The sequence below is a fragment of the Pristiophorus japonicus genome, chromosome 1 (genome assembly GCF_044704955.1).
Source record: "Pristiophorus japonicus isolate sPriJap1 chromosome 1, sPriJap1.hap1, whole genome shotgun sequence".
In the NCBI taxonomy this organism is placed as follows: Eukaryota; Metazoa; Chordata; class Chondrichthyes; family Pristiophoridae; genus Pristiophorus; species Pristiophorus japonicus.
This window is the reverse complement of record NC_091977.1, coordinates 441,769,050-441,787,880: the sequence shown is the minus strand read 5'-3', so window position 1 is coordinate 441,787,880 and position 18,831 is coordinate 441,769,050. Positions and strand designations below refer to the sequence as shown.

The 18,831-nt window shown below is 45.0% G+C and overlaps 1 protein-coding gene across 1 annotated transcript in view; it reads left to right on the top strand.

Annotated features, from left to right (window-relative positions):
- Nucleotides 1-389: 389 nt before the first annotated feature.
- colec12 (collectin sub-family member 12) overlaps nucleotides 390-18,831 on the top strand; it is a 416,325-nt gene continuing 397,883 nt past the window's right edge. The window contains exon 1 of the mRNA XM_070892992.1: nucleotides 390-852. Within this exon, the coding sequence (XP_070749093.1) occupies nucleotides 825-852 (28 nt within the window). The 5' untranslated portion in view covers nucleotides 390-824. The remainder of the gene's footprint in view (nucleotides 853-18,831) is intronic.

The window sequence follows — 18,831 nt, the reverse complement described above, 5'->3', positions numbered from 1 at the left end:
TTTATTTATAATGTAACAAAATAGCCAGCAAATTTCAATAAATCCGCCCTTTCTAAAATTGTGTTTTGTTTTGACAGTATCCGGGACGATTTCAAAACTAGTCAAAAACACAACAGTAACAGGAGGAATGTTTTAGCAAAGAACTACTCAAGAGAGTACAGCCTGTAAATGTTGCGCGACGTTTTGCACTTTGAAGCCAAATGAAAACCAGATTTTGTTGCTTTAGTTTTTCTTATGAGTCACGTAATGTGTAATACGATCGGGACATATCATCTGTTGGTTTTCGCCCAAAGCATTACCTGGGGCTCTAGCGGAATGTGTGTTCATCCCCACTGTAAACAAATGTCAAGGAGAGCAGGCAGATGATGAAAACACGTGCTAGAGGAGAGCCTGCAGGCTGGGGACTTCCTTTTACGTTTTACATTTTTGTGGTCTGATTGCAGCCAGTGGATAAAATCCTCTACTTAAAACTTTCAAAGATCCAGACACTTTGCTTACTGCAGTTTGTAATCCGAGAGAGCGAGACAGCATCGGTTGGCGAGACACTCTCAATTCTAGTTTGCTAGCTTTTACAGTACCTACTGGGACTAGAGGATATTTGAATTTTAGCGTTATATCTCTTATCATTGATATACTTTATTTGTAATAGCTTCAGAAGCAACCCCAAGAGCGTGTTATATCTGAGCTCTGAAATACTAGTTTCGCAATTGTAGGAAGTTGATAATTATACAAAGTTCTACCATGAAACAGACAAAGAAAAATTAAAGAAACAGAATAGTTTTATTAGTTTTTCTGGAACGATCAGATTTTGTTGCTGTTTTTTTATGAGCCTCTTCGCTGCCAAAATGAAAGGTAGGTTCAAAGTTAGAGCGAAATTTTACATTACATCGTTTGTAAATTTAATGTGAGAAATCTGTTATGTTTCCATGAGTGCTTTGTTCGTTTAAAAACAATAAAAAACACAAATGCAATAGCAGCAAAGTTTAGAAAACGTTAAATATTAAGTTACTCTCGTTACCTGTTTAGTTTTGTCAACATTGACAAGTGGTTTATGTGACACATCTGGCATAAAGGAGTCTTATTTTTAAAATAATGATTTCTATTTAATGCCTTGGTGAACTTTCCCCACTACTTCGCGATGTGTCGGATTTCGATGCTGCTTTCTGTTTTTATGTGTGAGGGGGTTGGAGAGGAGAATGTGTCAATTCTTATTCATAAATGTTCCGAAACTTTGTCCAAATGAATAATGATGGATCGCCTTTCGCAATCTGCCGTCTCCACATCCCTCCAGTCGTTGTTTACTCTACATTCTGAAAGCAGGAATTTTGACCTCGAGTTTTGCAATGTCCTTTAATTTGCTTTTTAAAAAAAACATCTGGTAGTAATTATGTGCCAGCGGCACTCGAACTGAGTTAAAGTTATTTGGCTGCTTAGAATTGCTTCCAAATCTCTCTTCAGTAAATGCAGTATCCAGACTTTACAAAGGAAAAAGTCTTGTGGAGCTACAGTTCAAGAGTCTTTATGGAAAGATGGTCCTGGCTCCTTCGTGAACTTGTGCATGTCCCACTCCTATTTTGTTTCACTCGCTTACCTGCGCATTGACTATGTGTTTGCGGGTCCTAATTGGACTTACTTATTCAGCAAAAGTAATATTTTGTTTCTACAAGATTTCTATTATAGATCTATATTGTCTTAATTTACGACCCAGCAGTATTTAGACGGGAAGTTGCAATGCAAGCACGCGGTTGTCTGTAAAACGTTAGGAGATGGTTGCTGCCAAGGTTGACAGTGGCATCACTCTAAACAAGTTCAACAGCGTCAGTAAATTACAGCGATGCTAGTTTTGCAAAACAATTTCTCAATCTGATTGACTGAGAAACAGAGGAACCCACTTTGCCAGTGTGAGAACTCAGCTTTTTGCAAATGGGGTGTTGCGGGGCGGGGGATGGTTGCATGCGAGGAAGCAATCCCCTTTTGACGCTTAGCCAACTTGAACTGCTGTTATGGTCATGTGGTAAAGCAATGTACCCAAGGATCTACAAGTTCAAGACCGGTACAGCCGATGTCTAACTCGAGTGTCCCTTGCCTGATCTATTTCATCGGACAGGAATAAACTCCCGAAAATACTAGGGGACCAAGGGTCTAGCAAGAAGGAGGAACTGAAGGAAGTGAGGGAAATCCTTATTAGTCAGGAAATGGTGTTAGGGAAATTGATGGGATTGAAGGCCGATAAATTCCCAGGGCCTGATAGTCTGCATCTCAGAGTACTTAAGGAAGTGGCCCTAAAAATAGTGGATGCATTGGTGGTCATTTTCCAATATTCCATAGACTCTGGATCAGTTCCTATGGATTGGAGGGTAACTAATGCAACCCCACTTTTTAAAAAAGGAGGGAGAGACAAAATAGGGAATTGTAGACCGGTTACCCATCGGTCGTGGGGAAAACGCTGCAATCAATTATTAAAGATGTAATAGCAGAGCATTTGGAAAGCAGTGACATGATTGGTCCAAATCAGCATGGATTTATGAAAGGGAAATTGTGCTTGACAAATCTTCTAGAATTTTTTGAGGATGTAACTAGTAGAGTGGATAAGGGAGAACCAGTGGATGTGGTGTATTTGGACTTTCAAAAGGCTTTTGACAAGGTCCCACACAAGAGATTATTGTGCAAAATTAAGGCACATGGTTTTGGAGATAATGTATTGACATGGATAGAGAACTGGTTGGCAGACAGGAAGCAAAGAGTGGGACTAAACAAGTCCTTTTCAGAATGGCAGGCAGTGACTAGTGGGGTACTGCAAGGTTCAGTGCTGGGACCCCAGCTATTTACAATATATATTAATGAATTTAGATGAAGGAATTTAATGTAATATCTCCAAGTTTGCAGATGACACTAAACTGGGTTGCAGTGTGAGCTGTGAGGAGGATGCTAAGAGGCTGCAGGGTGACTTGGACAGGTTAGGTGAGTGGGCAAATGCATGGCAGATGCAGTATAATGTGGATAAATGTGAGGTTATCCATTTTGGTGACAAAAATAGGAAGACAGATTATTATCTGAATGTGACAGATTAGTAAAAGGGGAGGGGCAATGAGACCTGGGTGTCATGGTACATCAGTCATTGAAAGTAGGCATGCAGGTACAGCAGACAGTAAAGAAAGCAAATGGCATGTTGGCCTTTATAGCGAGAGGATTTGAGTATAGGAGCAAGGAGGTCTTACTGCAGTTGTACAGGGCCTTGGTGAGACCACACCTTGAGTATTGTGTGCAGTTTTGGTCTCCTAATCTGAGGAAGGACATTCTTGCTATTGAGGGAGTGCAGCAAAGGTTCACCAGACTGATTCCCGGGATGGCAGGACTGACATATGAAGAAAGACTGGACAGTGAATATAAGCCATAAGGCTTAAAATTCACTGGAATTTAGAAGAATGAGAGGGAATCTCATAGAAACATATAAAATTCTGATGGGATTGGACAGGTTAGATGCAGGAAGAATGTTCCTGATGTTGGGGAAGTCCAGAACCAGGGGTAACAGTCTAAGGATATGGGGTAAGCCACCTCGGACCAAGATGAGGAGAAATTTTATCATCCAGAGAATTGTGAACCTGTGGAATTCTCTACTACAGAGAGTTGTTGAGTCCAGTTCATTAGATATATTTAAAAGGGAGTTAGATGTGGCCTTTACAGCTAAAGGGATCAGGAAGTATGGAGAGAAGGCAGGAGTGGAGTACTGAAGTTGCATGATCAGCTATGATCATATTGAATGGTGGTACAGGCTTGAAGGACTGAATGGCCTGCTCCTGCACTTATTTTCTATATTTTTATCCCAAAGAAAAGTGCTTCAAAATCATAGAAATCATTGCAATTTACAGCATGGAAGGAGTCCATTTCAGTCCATCATGTCTGTGTCGGCCGACAAAGAGCTAGTCCCACATTCCAGCTCTTAGTTTGTAGCCTTGTACGTTATGGCACTTCAAGTTCACATCCAAGTACTTTTTAAATGTGGTGAGGGTTTCTGCCTTCTACTACCCTTTCAGACAGTGAGTTCCAGATCCTCACAACCCACTGGGTGAAAACATTTCCCTTCAAATCTCCTCTAAACCTCCTATCAATTACTTTAAATCTATGCCTCCTGGTTGTTGACCTCTCTACTAAGGGAAATAGGTCATTCCTATCCATTCTATCCAGGCCCCTCATAATTCTATACAACTCAATAAGGTCTTCGCTCAGCCTCCTCTTCAAAGAAAACAAACCCAGCCAATAAAATCTTTCCTCATAGCTAAAATTCTCCAGTCCAGGCAACATCCTCGAGAGCTCCTCTGTACCCTCTGGAGTGCAATCACATCTTTCCTGTAACAATGACCAGAACTGCACGCAGTACTCTAGCGGTGGCTAACTCATGTTTTATACAGTTCAAGCATAACCTCCCTGCTCTTGTATTCTGTGCCTCGGCTAATAATGGCAAGTATTCCGTATGCCTTCTTAACCACCTTATCTACCTGTCCTACTACCTTCACTGATCTGTGGACATGCACTCCAAGGTCCTTTTGTTCCTCTATACTTCTCAGTGTCCGACCATTTAATGCGTATTCCCTTGCCTTGTTAGCCCTCCCCAAATGCATTACCTCACACTTCTCCAGATTTAATTCCATTTGCCACTGTTCTGCCCACCTGACCAATTCATTGATATCTTCCTGCAGCCTCCACCTTTCTTCCTCATTATCAACCACACAGCCAAATTTTGTATAATCTGCAAACCTTTTAATCATAACCCCTACATTCAAGTCTAAATAATTGATATAAACCATAAAAAGCAAGGGACCTAGTACTCAGCCCTGCGGAACCCCACTGAAAACAGCTTTCCAGTCACAAAAACACCCATCAACCATTACCCTTTGCTTCCTGCCTCTGAGCCAATTTTGGATCCAACTTTCCACTTGGCCTTGGATCCGATGGGTTTTTACCTTCGAAACCAGTCTGCCATGTGGGACCTTATCAAAAGCCTTGCTAAAATCCATATACATTACATCAAACACACTACCCTCATCGACCCTCCTGGTTACCTCCTGAAAAAACTTAATCAGACACTACCTTCCCTTAACAAATCCATGATGACTGTCCTTGATTAATCCGTGCCTTTCTAAATGAAGATTTATCCTGTCCCTCAGAATTTTTTCCAATAATTTTCCCACCGCCGAGGTTAGGCTAACTGGCCTGTAATTACTCGGTCTATCCCTTTCTCCCTTTTTAAACAAAGGTACAACATTAGCAGTTGGCCGACACCACACATATAGCCAGAGAGGATTGGAAAATGATGGTCAGAGCTTCTGCTAGTTCCCCTTTTGATACTCTTAACAGCCAGGGATACATTTCATGCGGTCCTGTGGTTTTATCCACTTTCAAAGCTGCTAAACCTCTTAATATTTCCTCTCTCACTATGTTTATTTCTTCTAATATTTCACACGCCTCCTCCCTGATTGCAGTGTCTGCATCACCTCTCTCTTTTGTGAAAACAGACACAAAATATTCATTAAGAATCATACCCACATTTTCCGCCTCCACACACAGATTATCTTTATGGTCTCTAATACTCTTTCTTTAGCTATCCTCTTGCTCGTAATGTATTTATAAAACATCTTTGGGTTTTCCTTGCCAAAATTTTTTCAAGCTCTCTCTTTGCGTTCCTAATTTCCTTTTTAATTTCATCCCTGCACTTTCCATACTCCTCTCGGGTTTCTGCAGAATTGAGCCCTCGGTATCTGTCATAAGACTCCCTTTTTTTCTTTATCCTACCCTGTATGCCCCTTGATATCCAGGGGGCTCTAGATTTGTTTGTCCCACCCTTTTTCTTTAAGGGAACATATTTGCTCTGAACCCTCAGGATCTTCTCCTTGAATGCCTCCCATTGCTCTGACATTGATTTACCTTCAAGTAGCTGTTTCCAGTCCACTTTGGCTAAATCACAACTCAGCTTAGTAAAATTGGCTTTCCCACAATTGAAAACTTTTATTTCTGGTCAATCTTTGTCTTTTTCCATAACGACCCTAAATCTAACTGAATTATAATCACGAGCACCAAAATGCTCTCCCACTGATACCCCTTCCACCTGCCCAGCAGCATTCCCTAAAACTAAGTCCAGAACTGCCCCCTCTTTGTTGGGCTTGTTACATACTGGCTATAAAAGTTCTTCTGTATGCATTTTAGGAATTCTGCACCCTCTGTACCTTCCACACTAATTCTATCCCAGTTATTATTAGGGTATTTGAAATCCCCTATTACTGCATTATAGTTTTTGCACTTCTCAGCAATGTGCCTACATATTTGCTCTTCTATCTCCCTCTGACTGTTCGGGGGTCTATAGTACACTTCTTTTTTGCTCCTCGATTCAACCCAAATGGCCCCATTTGATGATCCTTCTTACATATCATCCCTCATCACAGCTTTAATTGTTTCTTTAATCAATACTATGAACCCCCCCTCCTTTTTTATCCCTCTCTCTATACCATCTGAAAACCCTGTAACCAGAAATGTTGAACTGCCATACCTGCTCCTCTTTCAGCCATGTCTCAGTAATAACTATAATATCATACTCTCATGTCTATCTGTGCTCTCAGCTCATCTGCCTTATTCCCTAGACTCGTTGCATTGAAGTATATACCATCTAGTACTGCCAAACTCGTCTGTTGTCTATTTTCTAGCCTTTGTTACCTCTGTCTCCCAAATTCACTTTCTAACTTTCTGCTTCCCAATTCTAGCTTTGCTTCTCTCCCTTCTGAAACTACACTCAAGTTCCCATCCCCCTGCCAAGCTAGGTTAAACCCTCCCCAACAGCACTAGCAACCCCCCCCCCCACACCCCGTCCCCCAGCGAGGATATTGGTCCGGCTCTGTTGAGGTGCAACCCGAATGGCTTGTACAGGTCCCACCACCCCCAGAAACTGTCCCAATGCCTCAGGTATCTAAAGCCCTTCTTCCTGCACCATTTCTTCAGCCACGCATTCATCTGCTCTATCCTATTTCTGTACTCACTAGCACATGACATCGGGAGTAATCCTTTGAGGTCCTGCTTTTTAATCTCTCTCATAGCTCCCTAAAATCTGCCTGCAGGACCTCATCCCTCTTTCTACCTATGTCATTGCTACTAATATGGACCATGACCTCTGGCTGTTCACCCTCCCCCCTCAGAATGTCCTACAGCCGCTCAGTGACATCCTTGATCCTGGCACCACGGATGCAACACACCATCCTGGAGTCATGTCTGCGGCCACAGAAACGCCTGTCTGCTCCCCTAACTATCGATTCCAATTCCACTATTGCTCTTCCACTCTTCTTCCTCCCCCCTGTGCAGCTGAGCAACCTGTGGTGCCGTGAACTTGGCTCTGGCTGCACTCTCCAGAGGAACCATCTCCCCCACCAGTACTCAGAACAGGATACTGGTTGGAGAGCGAGATGTACTCAGGGGATCTGCCTGGTCCTCCTCTTCTGTCTGGTGGTCACCCATTCCCTCTCTGCCTGCACACTCTTAAGTTGCGGGGTGACTGTTATATATGTATATTGGTATTTACTCTGTACAGCCACCAGAGGGCTCATCCCCTGGAGTCCCAAGGGATCCCATAATCCCCTGGGAACATAGGTATTTAAGGAGGCCTCACAGGTTAGAGAGGCACTCTGGAGACCTGCAATAAAAGACTACGGTTACACTTTACTTTCAGCTCACAGTGTTCAGTCTGACTCTTTCTCCATACATAACAACTGGTGACGAGATACAGCTGGCGAACCCAAAGAGGCATTCTGGAGAAATTCTCGGAGGGAGATGATTGGGAAACTTTTGTGGAGCGACTCGACCAATACTTCATGGCCAACAAGCTCGATGGGGAAGAGAACGCTGCCAAACAAAGGGCGATCCTCCTCACTGTCTGTGGGGCACCAACGTATGTCCTCATGAAGAATCTGCTCACTCCAGCGAAACCCACCAAGAAATCGTATGATGATTTGTGCACACTGGTCCGAGAGCATTTGAACCCGAAGGAAAGCGTTCTGATGGCGAGGTATCGGTTCTACACCTACAAAAGGTCTGAAGGCCAGGAAGTGGCGAGTTATGTTGCCGAGCTAAGATGCCTTGAAGGACATTGCGAATTTGAAGGACATTTGGACCACATGCTCAGAGACTTTTTCGTACTTGGCATTGGCCACGAAACCATACTTCGCAAACTTTTGACTGTAGAGACCCCAACCTTGAGTAAGGCCATAGCGATAGCCCAGGCGTTCATTGCCACCAGTGACAATATGAAGCAAATCTCTCAGCACACAAGTGTTGCGACAAGTATTGTGAACAAAGTGATGTTGTTTTCGAATTGTAACATACAGGACAGGTCACACATGCCTGCAGCTGCCCGTCCACAGATGTCTCAGAGTCCACCATCAAGAGTGATGAATGCAAAGCCATTAACACCTTGTTGGCGCTGCAGAGGTGATCATCATTTCCATTCATGCCGATTCAAAGGATATGTTTGCAAGGGCTGTGGAACAATCGGACACCTCCAACATATGTGCAGGCGAGCTGCTAATCCTGTTAAACCTGCAAACCACCATGTTGCAGAGGAGGACAGATCCATGGAGGATCATGACGAACCAGAGCCTCAGGCTGAGGAGACAGAGGTACATTTACCACAAATTGAATCCCGATAATGCTGAATGTTGAACTAAATGGACTCCTGGTGTCAATGGAACTGGAAACAGGCCCGAGCCAGTCCATCATCGGCAAAAAGACTTTCGAAGGACTATGGTGCAACAAGGCCTCAAGGCCAGACTTCGTTCGAAACTAAGAGCTTACACGAAAGAACTGATTCCCGTAATTCCTGTAATGAAAGGGCAGAGATCGAGCTAGACCGGCTGCAACGAAAGGGCAACATTTCACCAATCGAGTTCAACGAGTGGGCAGCCTGATCATTCCTGTCCTCAAGGGAGACAGCACCGTCAAAATCTGTGGCGATTACAAAGTAACTATCCATCGTTTCTCCCTGCAGGACCAATACCCACTACCAAAAGCCGACGACCTCTTTGCAACGCTGGCGGGAGGAAAGATGTTCACGAAGCTGGATCTGACTTCAGCCTACATGACGCTGGAACGGGAGGAATCATTGTGCATCAACACGCACAAAGTTCTTTTTATTTATAACAGATGCCCGTTTGGAATTCGATCAGTGGCGGTGATATTCAAAAGAAACATGGAAAGCTTATTGAAGTCCGTCCCGCACACCGTGGTCTTCCAGGATGACATCTTGGTCACAGGTCCGAACACAGCTGAGCATCTGCAGAACCTGGAGGAGGTTCTTAGTCGACTCAACCGCGAGGGGCTCAGGTTAAAATGCTCGAAGTGCGTTTTCCTGGCGCCTGAAGTGGAGTTCTTGGGAAGGAGAATTGCGGCGGATGGCATCAAGCCCACCAACGCGAAGACGGAGGCAATCGAGAATGCACCGAGGTCACAGAACGTGACGGAGCTGCGGTCGTTTCTGGGACTCCTGAACTACTTTGGTAACTTCTTACCGGGTCTCAGCACACTGTTAGAACCACTGCATGTCTTACTGCGAAAAGGGTTTGGGGCAAAAGCCAAGAAAATGCCTTTGTAAAAGCAAGAAAATAGTTCTGCTCAAACAAATTGCTTGTGTTGTATGATCCATGTAAGCTTTTGGTACTAGCATGTGATGCGTTGTCATATGGCGTTGGTTGTGTATTGCAACAAGCTAATGATTTTGGGAAACTGCAACCGGTTGTGTGATATCTTCACAGAGCACAGCACACACAGCTCCTAACATGGCAGGCAGCTCTCTTGGAAACCTCCGGAAATCTGCCTGGTTCTGTTTAATTATTAACTGTGCATTTGCAGTACACAATATGTCCACATCCATAGTGTGGATCTACAAACATTACAAGCTTACAGACATTACGCTTCTCCCTCCTTAATGAAGAAGTTATTATAACAAACATCATACATAATTTTCATGTTTATACATAACACAGGATATAAACTTATTTTTTTTCCATATTTACAAATTTAACTTCACCACTTGTTTTCTGTTTCGAAGAGGATACCTTTGCTCTCGAACAGACATGGTGTTGAATCTAAACTCATTCGAGGCTCATCCTGAGGAATGTTTTCCTCCATGGAATTCCCTTGATTTTCATTTGAACTCACTCTAACTTCAGGCTCTTTGTTTTCCTGACTCGGACTCAGACTTTCATTCTGATTCTCTCCTGGATTTGTTTCTAGTACATTGGATTTAGGATTTGCTACTGGTTTATCAAAACTATCTGATGAGTCAGAAATAATTGAATCATTCCCACCTTCAACTCCTTCCATGTCTGAGGGAAAAATATGATCAATATGAACAAACCTAACCTGTCCATTATCAAACAGCTTTACCAAATATGTGCGAGGACCACATATCTTTATCACTCTTCCTGATAACCACTTTAACCATTTATGGTGATGGTTCTTCACTCTCACCTTCTGGTTTGATTTCACACTTCTCTCTTTTACTCTACCTCTATCATGATTCTCTTTCTGTCTTAATTGTGTCTCTTCTACGGACTGTGCCAAATTTGGTTTTAACAACGAGAATCTGGTTCGAGGCTGTCGTTTGAGAAACAACTCTGCTTGTATTCTACCAGTAGTTGTATGAGGATAAAGCCGTTCCAGTGGCGCAAAGATGAAATGTCTATACAGGCAGACTGCCTTCTGTGGGGCAATCGTGTAGTGGTTCCCAAGAATGGCAGATACAACTTCATCAATGACCTCCACAGTACCCACCCAGGCATCGTAATGATGAGAGCGATAGCCAGATCCCACGTGTGGTGGCCCGGTATCGATGCGGACTTAGAGTCCTGCGTTCACAGATGTAATACATGCTCGCAGTTAAGCAATGTACCCAGGGAGGCGCCGATAAGTTTATGGTCTTGGCCCTCCAAACCGTGGTCCAGGGTACACGTCGACTATGCAGGCCTGTTCTTGGGTAAAATGCTCCTTGTGGTTGTAGATGCGTACTCCAAGTGGATTGAATGTGAGATAATGTCGGCTAGCACGTCCACTGCCACTACTGAAAGCCTGCGGGCCATGTTTGCCACACACGGCCTACCCGAAGTCCTGGTGAGTGACAACGGGCCATGTTTTACCAGTGCTGAGTTCAAAGAATTCATGACCCATGTCACATCTGCCCTGTTTAAACCAGCGTCCAGTGGTCAGGCAGAGAGAGCAGTGCAAACCAGCAAGCAAGGTTTGAAGAGGGTAACTGAAGGCTCACTGCAGATTCGCCTATCCCAAGTCCTGCTTAGCTACCGCACGAGACAACACTCGCTCACTGGGATCCCACCTGCTGAACTGCTCATGAAAAGAGCACTTAAGGCAAGGCTTTCGATAGTTCACCCTGATCTACACGAACAGATAGAGAGCAGGCGGCTTCAACAAAGTACATACCATGATAGCGCAAATGTGTCACGCGAGATTGAAATCAATGATCCTGTATTTGTATTGAATTATGGATGAGGTCCCAAGTGGCTTCCCGGCACTGTCGTGGCCCAACAGGAGAGCAGGATGTTACGGGTCAAACTTTCAAATGGACTCATTCACCAGAAACACTTGGACCAATTCAAACCCAGATTCACGGACTATCCTGAGCAACCCATCTTGGACCATACTTTTTTTGATCCCCCAACATACACACCAGTGGCAACCGGCACCACGGTTGGCCACAAAGCAGAACCCATCATCCACAGCAGCCCAGCAGAACCCAACGCACCAGGCAGCCCAGCAAGGCCAGCTGCACAGCAGCCCAGTGATGGCCCAACAAATGATTCAACAATACCAGCTTACTCACCGAGACGATCAACCAGGGCAAGAAGGGTCCCAGATCGACTCACATTGTAAATAGTTACACTATTGACTTTGGGGGGGAGTGTTGTTATATATGTATACTGGTATTTACTCTGTGCAGCCACCAAAGGGATCATCCCCTGGAGTCCCAAGGGATTCCATAATCCCCTGGGAGCACAGATATTTAAGGAGGCCTCACAGGTTGGAGAGGCACTCTGGAGACCTGCAATAAAAGATTACGGTCACACTTTACTTTGAGCTCACAGTGTTCAGTCTGACTCTCTATACATAACAGTGACCACCTCCAGAAATATGCTATCCATGAATCGCTCAGCCTTGCAGATGCACTGCATTGGCTCTAACCGCAACTCAAGCTCCGAAACATGGATCCCGAGCTGCTGTAGCTGCCGACACATCCCGCACACTTGGTCATCCAGGCCACGAGAAGTGTTCAGGACTTCCCACGTGGCACAGGGTGTGCATTCCATGGGAGTGAGCTGTCCTGCAATGCCTCTATTTAATAGACTATGAACTAACTTAGCAGAAATAAATGTTAAACTTAAAGAAAACACTCACCAACTACTCATCAATCAGCTCCTCCCTTGTGCCGACGTCACTTTTTTTACCCTGATGTCACTCTTTTGAATTCTGCCTCTGTTGAGTCGCTGCCGCTCTGGTCCGCCGCCTCTGGTCTCAGGCCTCCACTCGCCTTCATGCTCTTTATCTCCTTCTGCCATTCTGGTCCCACTCAGGTCCGCTGCCTCCGGTCTCATATCTGCATCATATGGATAAAGAGCTGGAATTTCCACGGGCCATAAATTAACATCATTCTGTTTCTCCAGCATTCATCTCACTTGTACCCCCTCAAAATGTGCTAACTTTTGACTTCTTGGTAAACTTATCTCTGGTTTGAATTAATAGAAGGAGGTTACCATCATGGACAAAAAACAACTGTGACAGTTGATGCACTTTTCAAAGCTAATTCTGGACAAACTCTTATAATTCATAATTTAGAATCAAACTCATGAGCATTTAGGAACTCATGGGATAATCGAGGGAAGCGAACATGGGTTTGTTATAGGCAAGTTATGTTTGACAAACTTAATAGAGTTTGTTTAATGTAAGAGTGACTGTTAGGTAAAGGGAATATTAAGTGGATGTCGTGTAAATGGATTCTCAGAACGTGTTCAATATGGTGCCCAATAGGAGGCTCGTTACAAACATTTAGGCATGTGGTTATAAGATGAAATGCAACAGCAATGGACAGACAAGAAAAAAGAGTTAGAGTTATTAATTGTTACTTGGATTGGAGAAAGGATAGAATTGGTGTACCCCAGGGTCAGTGCAGGGTCTACTTTTGCTTTTGAGATAAATAGATAATTGCGACTTGGCAGTTCATTGCAGCGCCTGATATATCTATTTCATTGATGACTTCAGAAGGACTATTCAGTTGGAACCATACAGATTGAGATGTACTTTGCCATTTTGATTGGTACAAAGGAAATTTAATGGATATAAAGTTATGATGGTTTTTGCCTTATTGTTCAAATCTAATGCCTGATTTATGATATCGGTAATCATCAACCATAGCTGTATGATCCCTCCTTAGAAAGTAAGGCTTCATTTAAAACTTTTCAGATAAAACTATATTGCATTTGTCAGTCAGCTCATTGAGCGACTTTTAATTTTGATTGCAACTCAATTTTGAACAGTTACATAGTGAAGGTGCAGAATAATTATGATATGATAAAGGATGAAGATACATGACACTGAACAACTCTACTTGTTTCAATCATACTGTGAGCCTGCAGAAACCAGTGGCAGAGTTAAGTTTAACTAATTGGGGGTGGGGTGGGGGGTGGGCGGGGGGTGTGGGGGGAGGACAAACTTGAGGTTTAGCCGACTTGGCAGGAAGGGGGATTGAGCTGGGAACTGAGGAAGGCCGACACATCTAGTTGGAAAGTCGAGCTGAGAACTGCACATACTTGCAGGCTGAACCCGGAGGAAAAAGATGGGTGACAGTGGTTCCTGGGTTTGAAATGGAGGTGGTCCTTCAAAGCTGTGTTAGTTTACCTCAAAATGATTGGGTGGAGGGGACATTATAATCACACCCTGCCCGCTCTCTGGCAACCATGGTTGATGATTACCTATATCATTAATGAGGCATTAGATTTGAACAATAGGAGAGAGTTGCATCCACATTGTGCAAACAGAAACCCTACAGGTGGGTGTGGATTCCTCAGTAGCTTGAATTGGAAACTCAAAGCTCCAGAGAGCTTAGATGCAGGTTGGCAGAGCTGAAGTTCACAACTGTGCACAAGGACACTGATCAGCTTACCAGAGTCGCTTATGTTATGTTTAGAATAATTCCACAAGACTGAGTACTGTGAGCTTAAACTGATGTGACCTTAGTCTCTTTAATAAAACTCCAGAGTACCAAAGCAGCATGGCAGATAAACTTTTATAATCGCTTGCATGAGGTGTGCAGGTGACCCTTGGGCCTCCAACAGGTGCGCCCTCTGGTGGCAAGTCTTACACAGTTATAATGTTTACATACATAACATCACCCCCCCCCAAAGTTTTTGATACAAGTTATTTACAAGTTGAGGCGATCCGGGGCCCTTCGCTCCCTGGTTGAATGCCTGAGGTTGAACCCTGGCATGGGTGAGTTGGTCGGGCCATTGCTGCATTACAGCGCGGCTGGTCTGACCGGGCTGTTGGGCATGGTGGGTTCATCCTCTTGATTGATGGCAAGGTCGATTGCTGGTTGGGTGTGTGTTGGTGGATCAATGATGGTGATGTGCTCTTCAAGTTGTTCCTGGTTGTCAGTGAATCGCAGTTTGGCTGATCCAAATGCTTTCTGCACGTTTGACAATTACATAGTTTGACAATAAACACTCCATTCCCCTCCTTGGCCAAGACAGTGCCAGCAACCCATTTGGGATCATGACCGTAATTAAGAACAAACACAGGGTCGTTTACATCAATGTCACGCGATACAGCCGCGCGATCGTGGTACATGTTTTGCCGGTGACGCCGGGTTTCCACATGATCATTAAGATTCGGGTGGACTAAGGAGAGCCTGGTTTTGAGTGCTCTCTTCATTCACAATTCCACCGGGGAACCCCGGTAAGCGAGTGGGGTCGCGTCCGGTATCTGAGCAGAACCCGAGATAAACAGGTCTGCAGGGAGCCGTCTGTCACGCGTTTCAAGCTCTGCTTGATAGTTTGGACTGCCCGTTCTGCTTGACCTTTGGATGTGGGCTTAAACGGGGCAGACCTGACATGCTTAATGCCATTGCGGGTCATAAACTCGTTGAATTCCGAGCTGGTGAAACACGGTCCATTGTCACTGAAAAGAACATCGGGCAAGCCATGGGTGGCGAACATGGCCCGGAGGCTTTCAATGGTGGCAGTGGATGTGCAGGATGACATGATTACACATTCAATCCATTTAGAGTAAGCGTCCACTGCTACTAAGAAAATCTTTCCGAGAAGGGGGCCAGTGAAATCTACATGGATCCTGGACCACGGTTTGGAGGGCCATGACCACAGACTCAGTGGAGCTTCCCTTGGTGCATTGCTCAACTGTGAGCAAGTGTTACTTTGTGTATGATTGACTCCAAATCCCAGTCAATGCCGGGCCACCAAATGTGCAACCTGGCGATAACCTTCATCATAACTATGCCAGGGTGGGTACTGTGTATATTGCATATAAACGTTTCCCTGCCTTTTTTTGGCAAAACCACGCGATTACCCCATAAGAGACAATCCGACTGGATGAACATTTCATCTTTACGTTGGTGAAACGGCTTAATTTCATCTTGCATTTCCCTGGTAACAGCCGACCAGCTCCCATTGAGGATGCAACGTTTTACTAGTGATAGCACAGGATCCTAGCTAGTCCAGGTCTTGATCTGGTGAGCCGTGATGGGTGACCGCTTGCTCTCAAAAACATCTATGACCAGAAACAAGTCTGCGGGTTGCACCATTTGCACCGCGGTAGTGGGCAATGGTAGCCGACTGAGGGCATCAGCACAGTTCTCCGTGCCTGGTCTGTAGCGGATAACATAGTCATAAGCAGACAATGTTAGTGCCCATCTTTGGATGTGGGACGAAGCATTGGTGTTTATACCTTTGCTTTCTGAAAACAGCGAAATGAGCAGTTTGTGATCATTTTCAAGCTCGAACCGGAGTCCAAATAGGTATTGGTGCATTTTCTTAACCCCGTTTACGCATGCTAATGCCTCTTTCTCGACCATACTGTAGGCTCTTTCAGCCTTAGATCAACTTCTAGTCGCGTATGCAACCAGTTGCAGTTTGCCTGATACATTGGTTTACTGTAACACACCCGACTCCGTACGAAGATGCATCACAAGCTAGCACTAAACGTTTACACGGGTCATACAATACAAGTAACTTGCTAGAACATAGCAGGTTTCTGGCCTTCTCAAAGACTGTCTCTTGAGATTTACCCCAAACCCAGTCGTCACCCTTACGTAGCAACATGTGCAATGGTTCCAGCAAAGTATTCAACCCGGGTAGAAAGTTGCCAAAATAGTTGAGGGGTCCAGGAACGAATGCAGCTCCATTACATTCTGTGGTCTGGGTGCATTCTTGATGGCCTCTGTCTTTGAGTCTGTGGGTCTGATGCCGTCTGCTGCAATCTTTCTCCCCAAAAATTCGACCTCTGGCACCAGAAAAACACACTTTGAGCACTTCAGCCTGAGTCCCACTCTGTCTAGTCGACTTAGAACCTCTTCCAGGTTGTGCAGGTCTTCGATGGTGTCACGACCAGTGATCAGGATGTCGTCTTGAAACACAACGGTGCACGGAGCTGATTTCAGCAGACTCTCCATGTCCCTCTGGAAAATGGCAGCAGCCGAGTGAATCTCAAACGGACATCTGTGGTATATAAACAGTCCTTTGTGCATGTTGATGCACGTCAAACTTTTCGAAAATTCAGCCAGCTCCTGTGTCGTGCAAGCGGAGGTTAGATCCAATTTGGCGAACGACTTCCCCCTGCTAACGTTGCGAACAGGTCATCCGCCTTGGGTAGTGGATACTGGTCTTGTAACAAGACTCGGTTGATCGTTACCTTGTAGTCTCCGCAGATTCTGATCGTGCCATCGCTTTTCAACACCGGAACAATTGGGTTGGCCCACTCGTTGAACTCAACTGACGATATGATTCCCTCTCGTTGAAGTCTGTCCAGTTCGATCTCGACTTTCTCCCTCATCATATATGGAACCGCTCGAGCCTTGTGATGAACAGGCCATGCATCAGGGACTAGATGGATCTGCACCTTGACGCCTGTGAAGTTGCCGATGCTTGGTTCAAATAGCGACGGAAATTTGCTCAGCACTTGAGCGCATGAGGCACCATCCACCAAAGATAGTGCTTTGATGTCATCCCAGTTCCATCGAATCTCAAAAGGGCATCTGTGGTATATAAACAGTCCTTTGTATAAATTGGGCTCAGTCTGGGCCTTTGTGCCTTGTTGCTCCACAGTTTCTCAAAAGCCTTCTGGCTCATAATTGACTGACTTGCCCCCGTGTCCAACTCCATGGAAACTGGAATGCCATTTAATTTGACTTTCAGCATTATAGAAGGGCTCTTGGTGGTGAAGGTATGTATCCCATACACTTCTTCCTCGGCCTCGGGTTGAGTTGCCTCTCTTACTCGTTATGCGTGATCCGCTTCGGATCGACCATCTTCTGCCGACTCTGCCACATGGTGAGTCGCAGCACGTTTGCACATTCGCTGGTGGTGCCCCATTGTTTCGCAGCCTTTGCACAGGTAGTGCTTGAATCGACATTGATGGACTCTACGATTACCCTTGCAGCGCCAACATGGTATTAATGGATTCGCATTCACGCCCCACGGCGCACTCTGAATCATCCTAGGTCTTGCAGCTGCAGACGTGTAGGCCGTGCCATGTACAGTTCTGCCTGCTGACGGTGTTATTTTCTGCACAGTACTTGCCGGTGAGCTTCGATGCTGAGAAGATATCAGTTTAGTATTATCGTTCGTGGACATGAAAGCCTGGGCTATCGTGATGGCCTTGTTCAGGTCTGGGGATTCATAGAAACATAGAAACATAGAAAATAGGTGCAGGAGCAGGCCATTCAGCCCTTCTAGCCTGCACCGCCATTCAACGAGTTCATGGCTGAACATGAAACTTCAGTACCCACTTCCTGCTTTCACGCCATACCCCTTGATCCCCCGAGTAGTAAGGACTTCATCTAACTCCCTTTTGAATATATTTAGTGAATTGGCCTCAACTACTTCCCGTGGTAGAGAATTCCACAGGTTCACCACTCTCTGGGTGAAGAAGTTTCTCCTTATCTCGGTCCTAAATGGCTTACCCCTTATCCTTAGACTGTGACCCCTGGTTCTGGACTTCCCCAACATTGGGAACATTCTTCCTGCATCCAACCTGTCCAAACCCGTCAGAATTTTAAACGTTTCTATGAGGTCCCCTCTCACTCTTCTGAACTCCAGTGAATACAAGCCCAGTTGATTCAGTCTTTCTTGATAGGTCAGTCCCACCATCCCGGGAATCAGTCTGGTGAATCTTCGCTGCACTCCCTCAACAGCAAGTATGTCCTTCCTCAAGTTAGGAGACCAAAACTGTACACAATACTCCAGGTGTGGCCTCACCAAGGCCCTGTACAACTGTAGCAACACCTCCCTGCCCCTGTACTCAAATCCCCTCGCTATGAAGGCCAACATGCCATTTGCTTTCTTAACCGCCTGCTGTACCTGCATGCCAACCTTCAATGACTGATGTACCATGACACCCAGGTCTCGTTGCACCTTCCCTTTTCCTAATCTGTCACCATTCAGATAATAGTCTGTCTCTCTGTTTTTACCACCAAAGTGGATAACCTCACATTTATCCACATTATACTTCATCTGCCACGCATTTGCCCACTCACCTAACCTATCCAAGTCACTCTGTAGC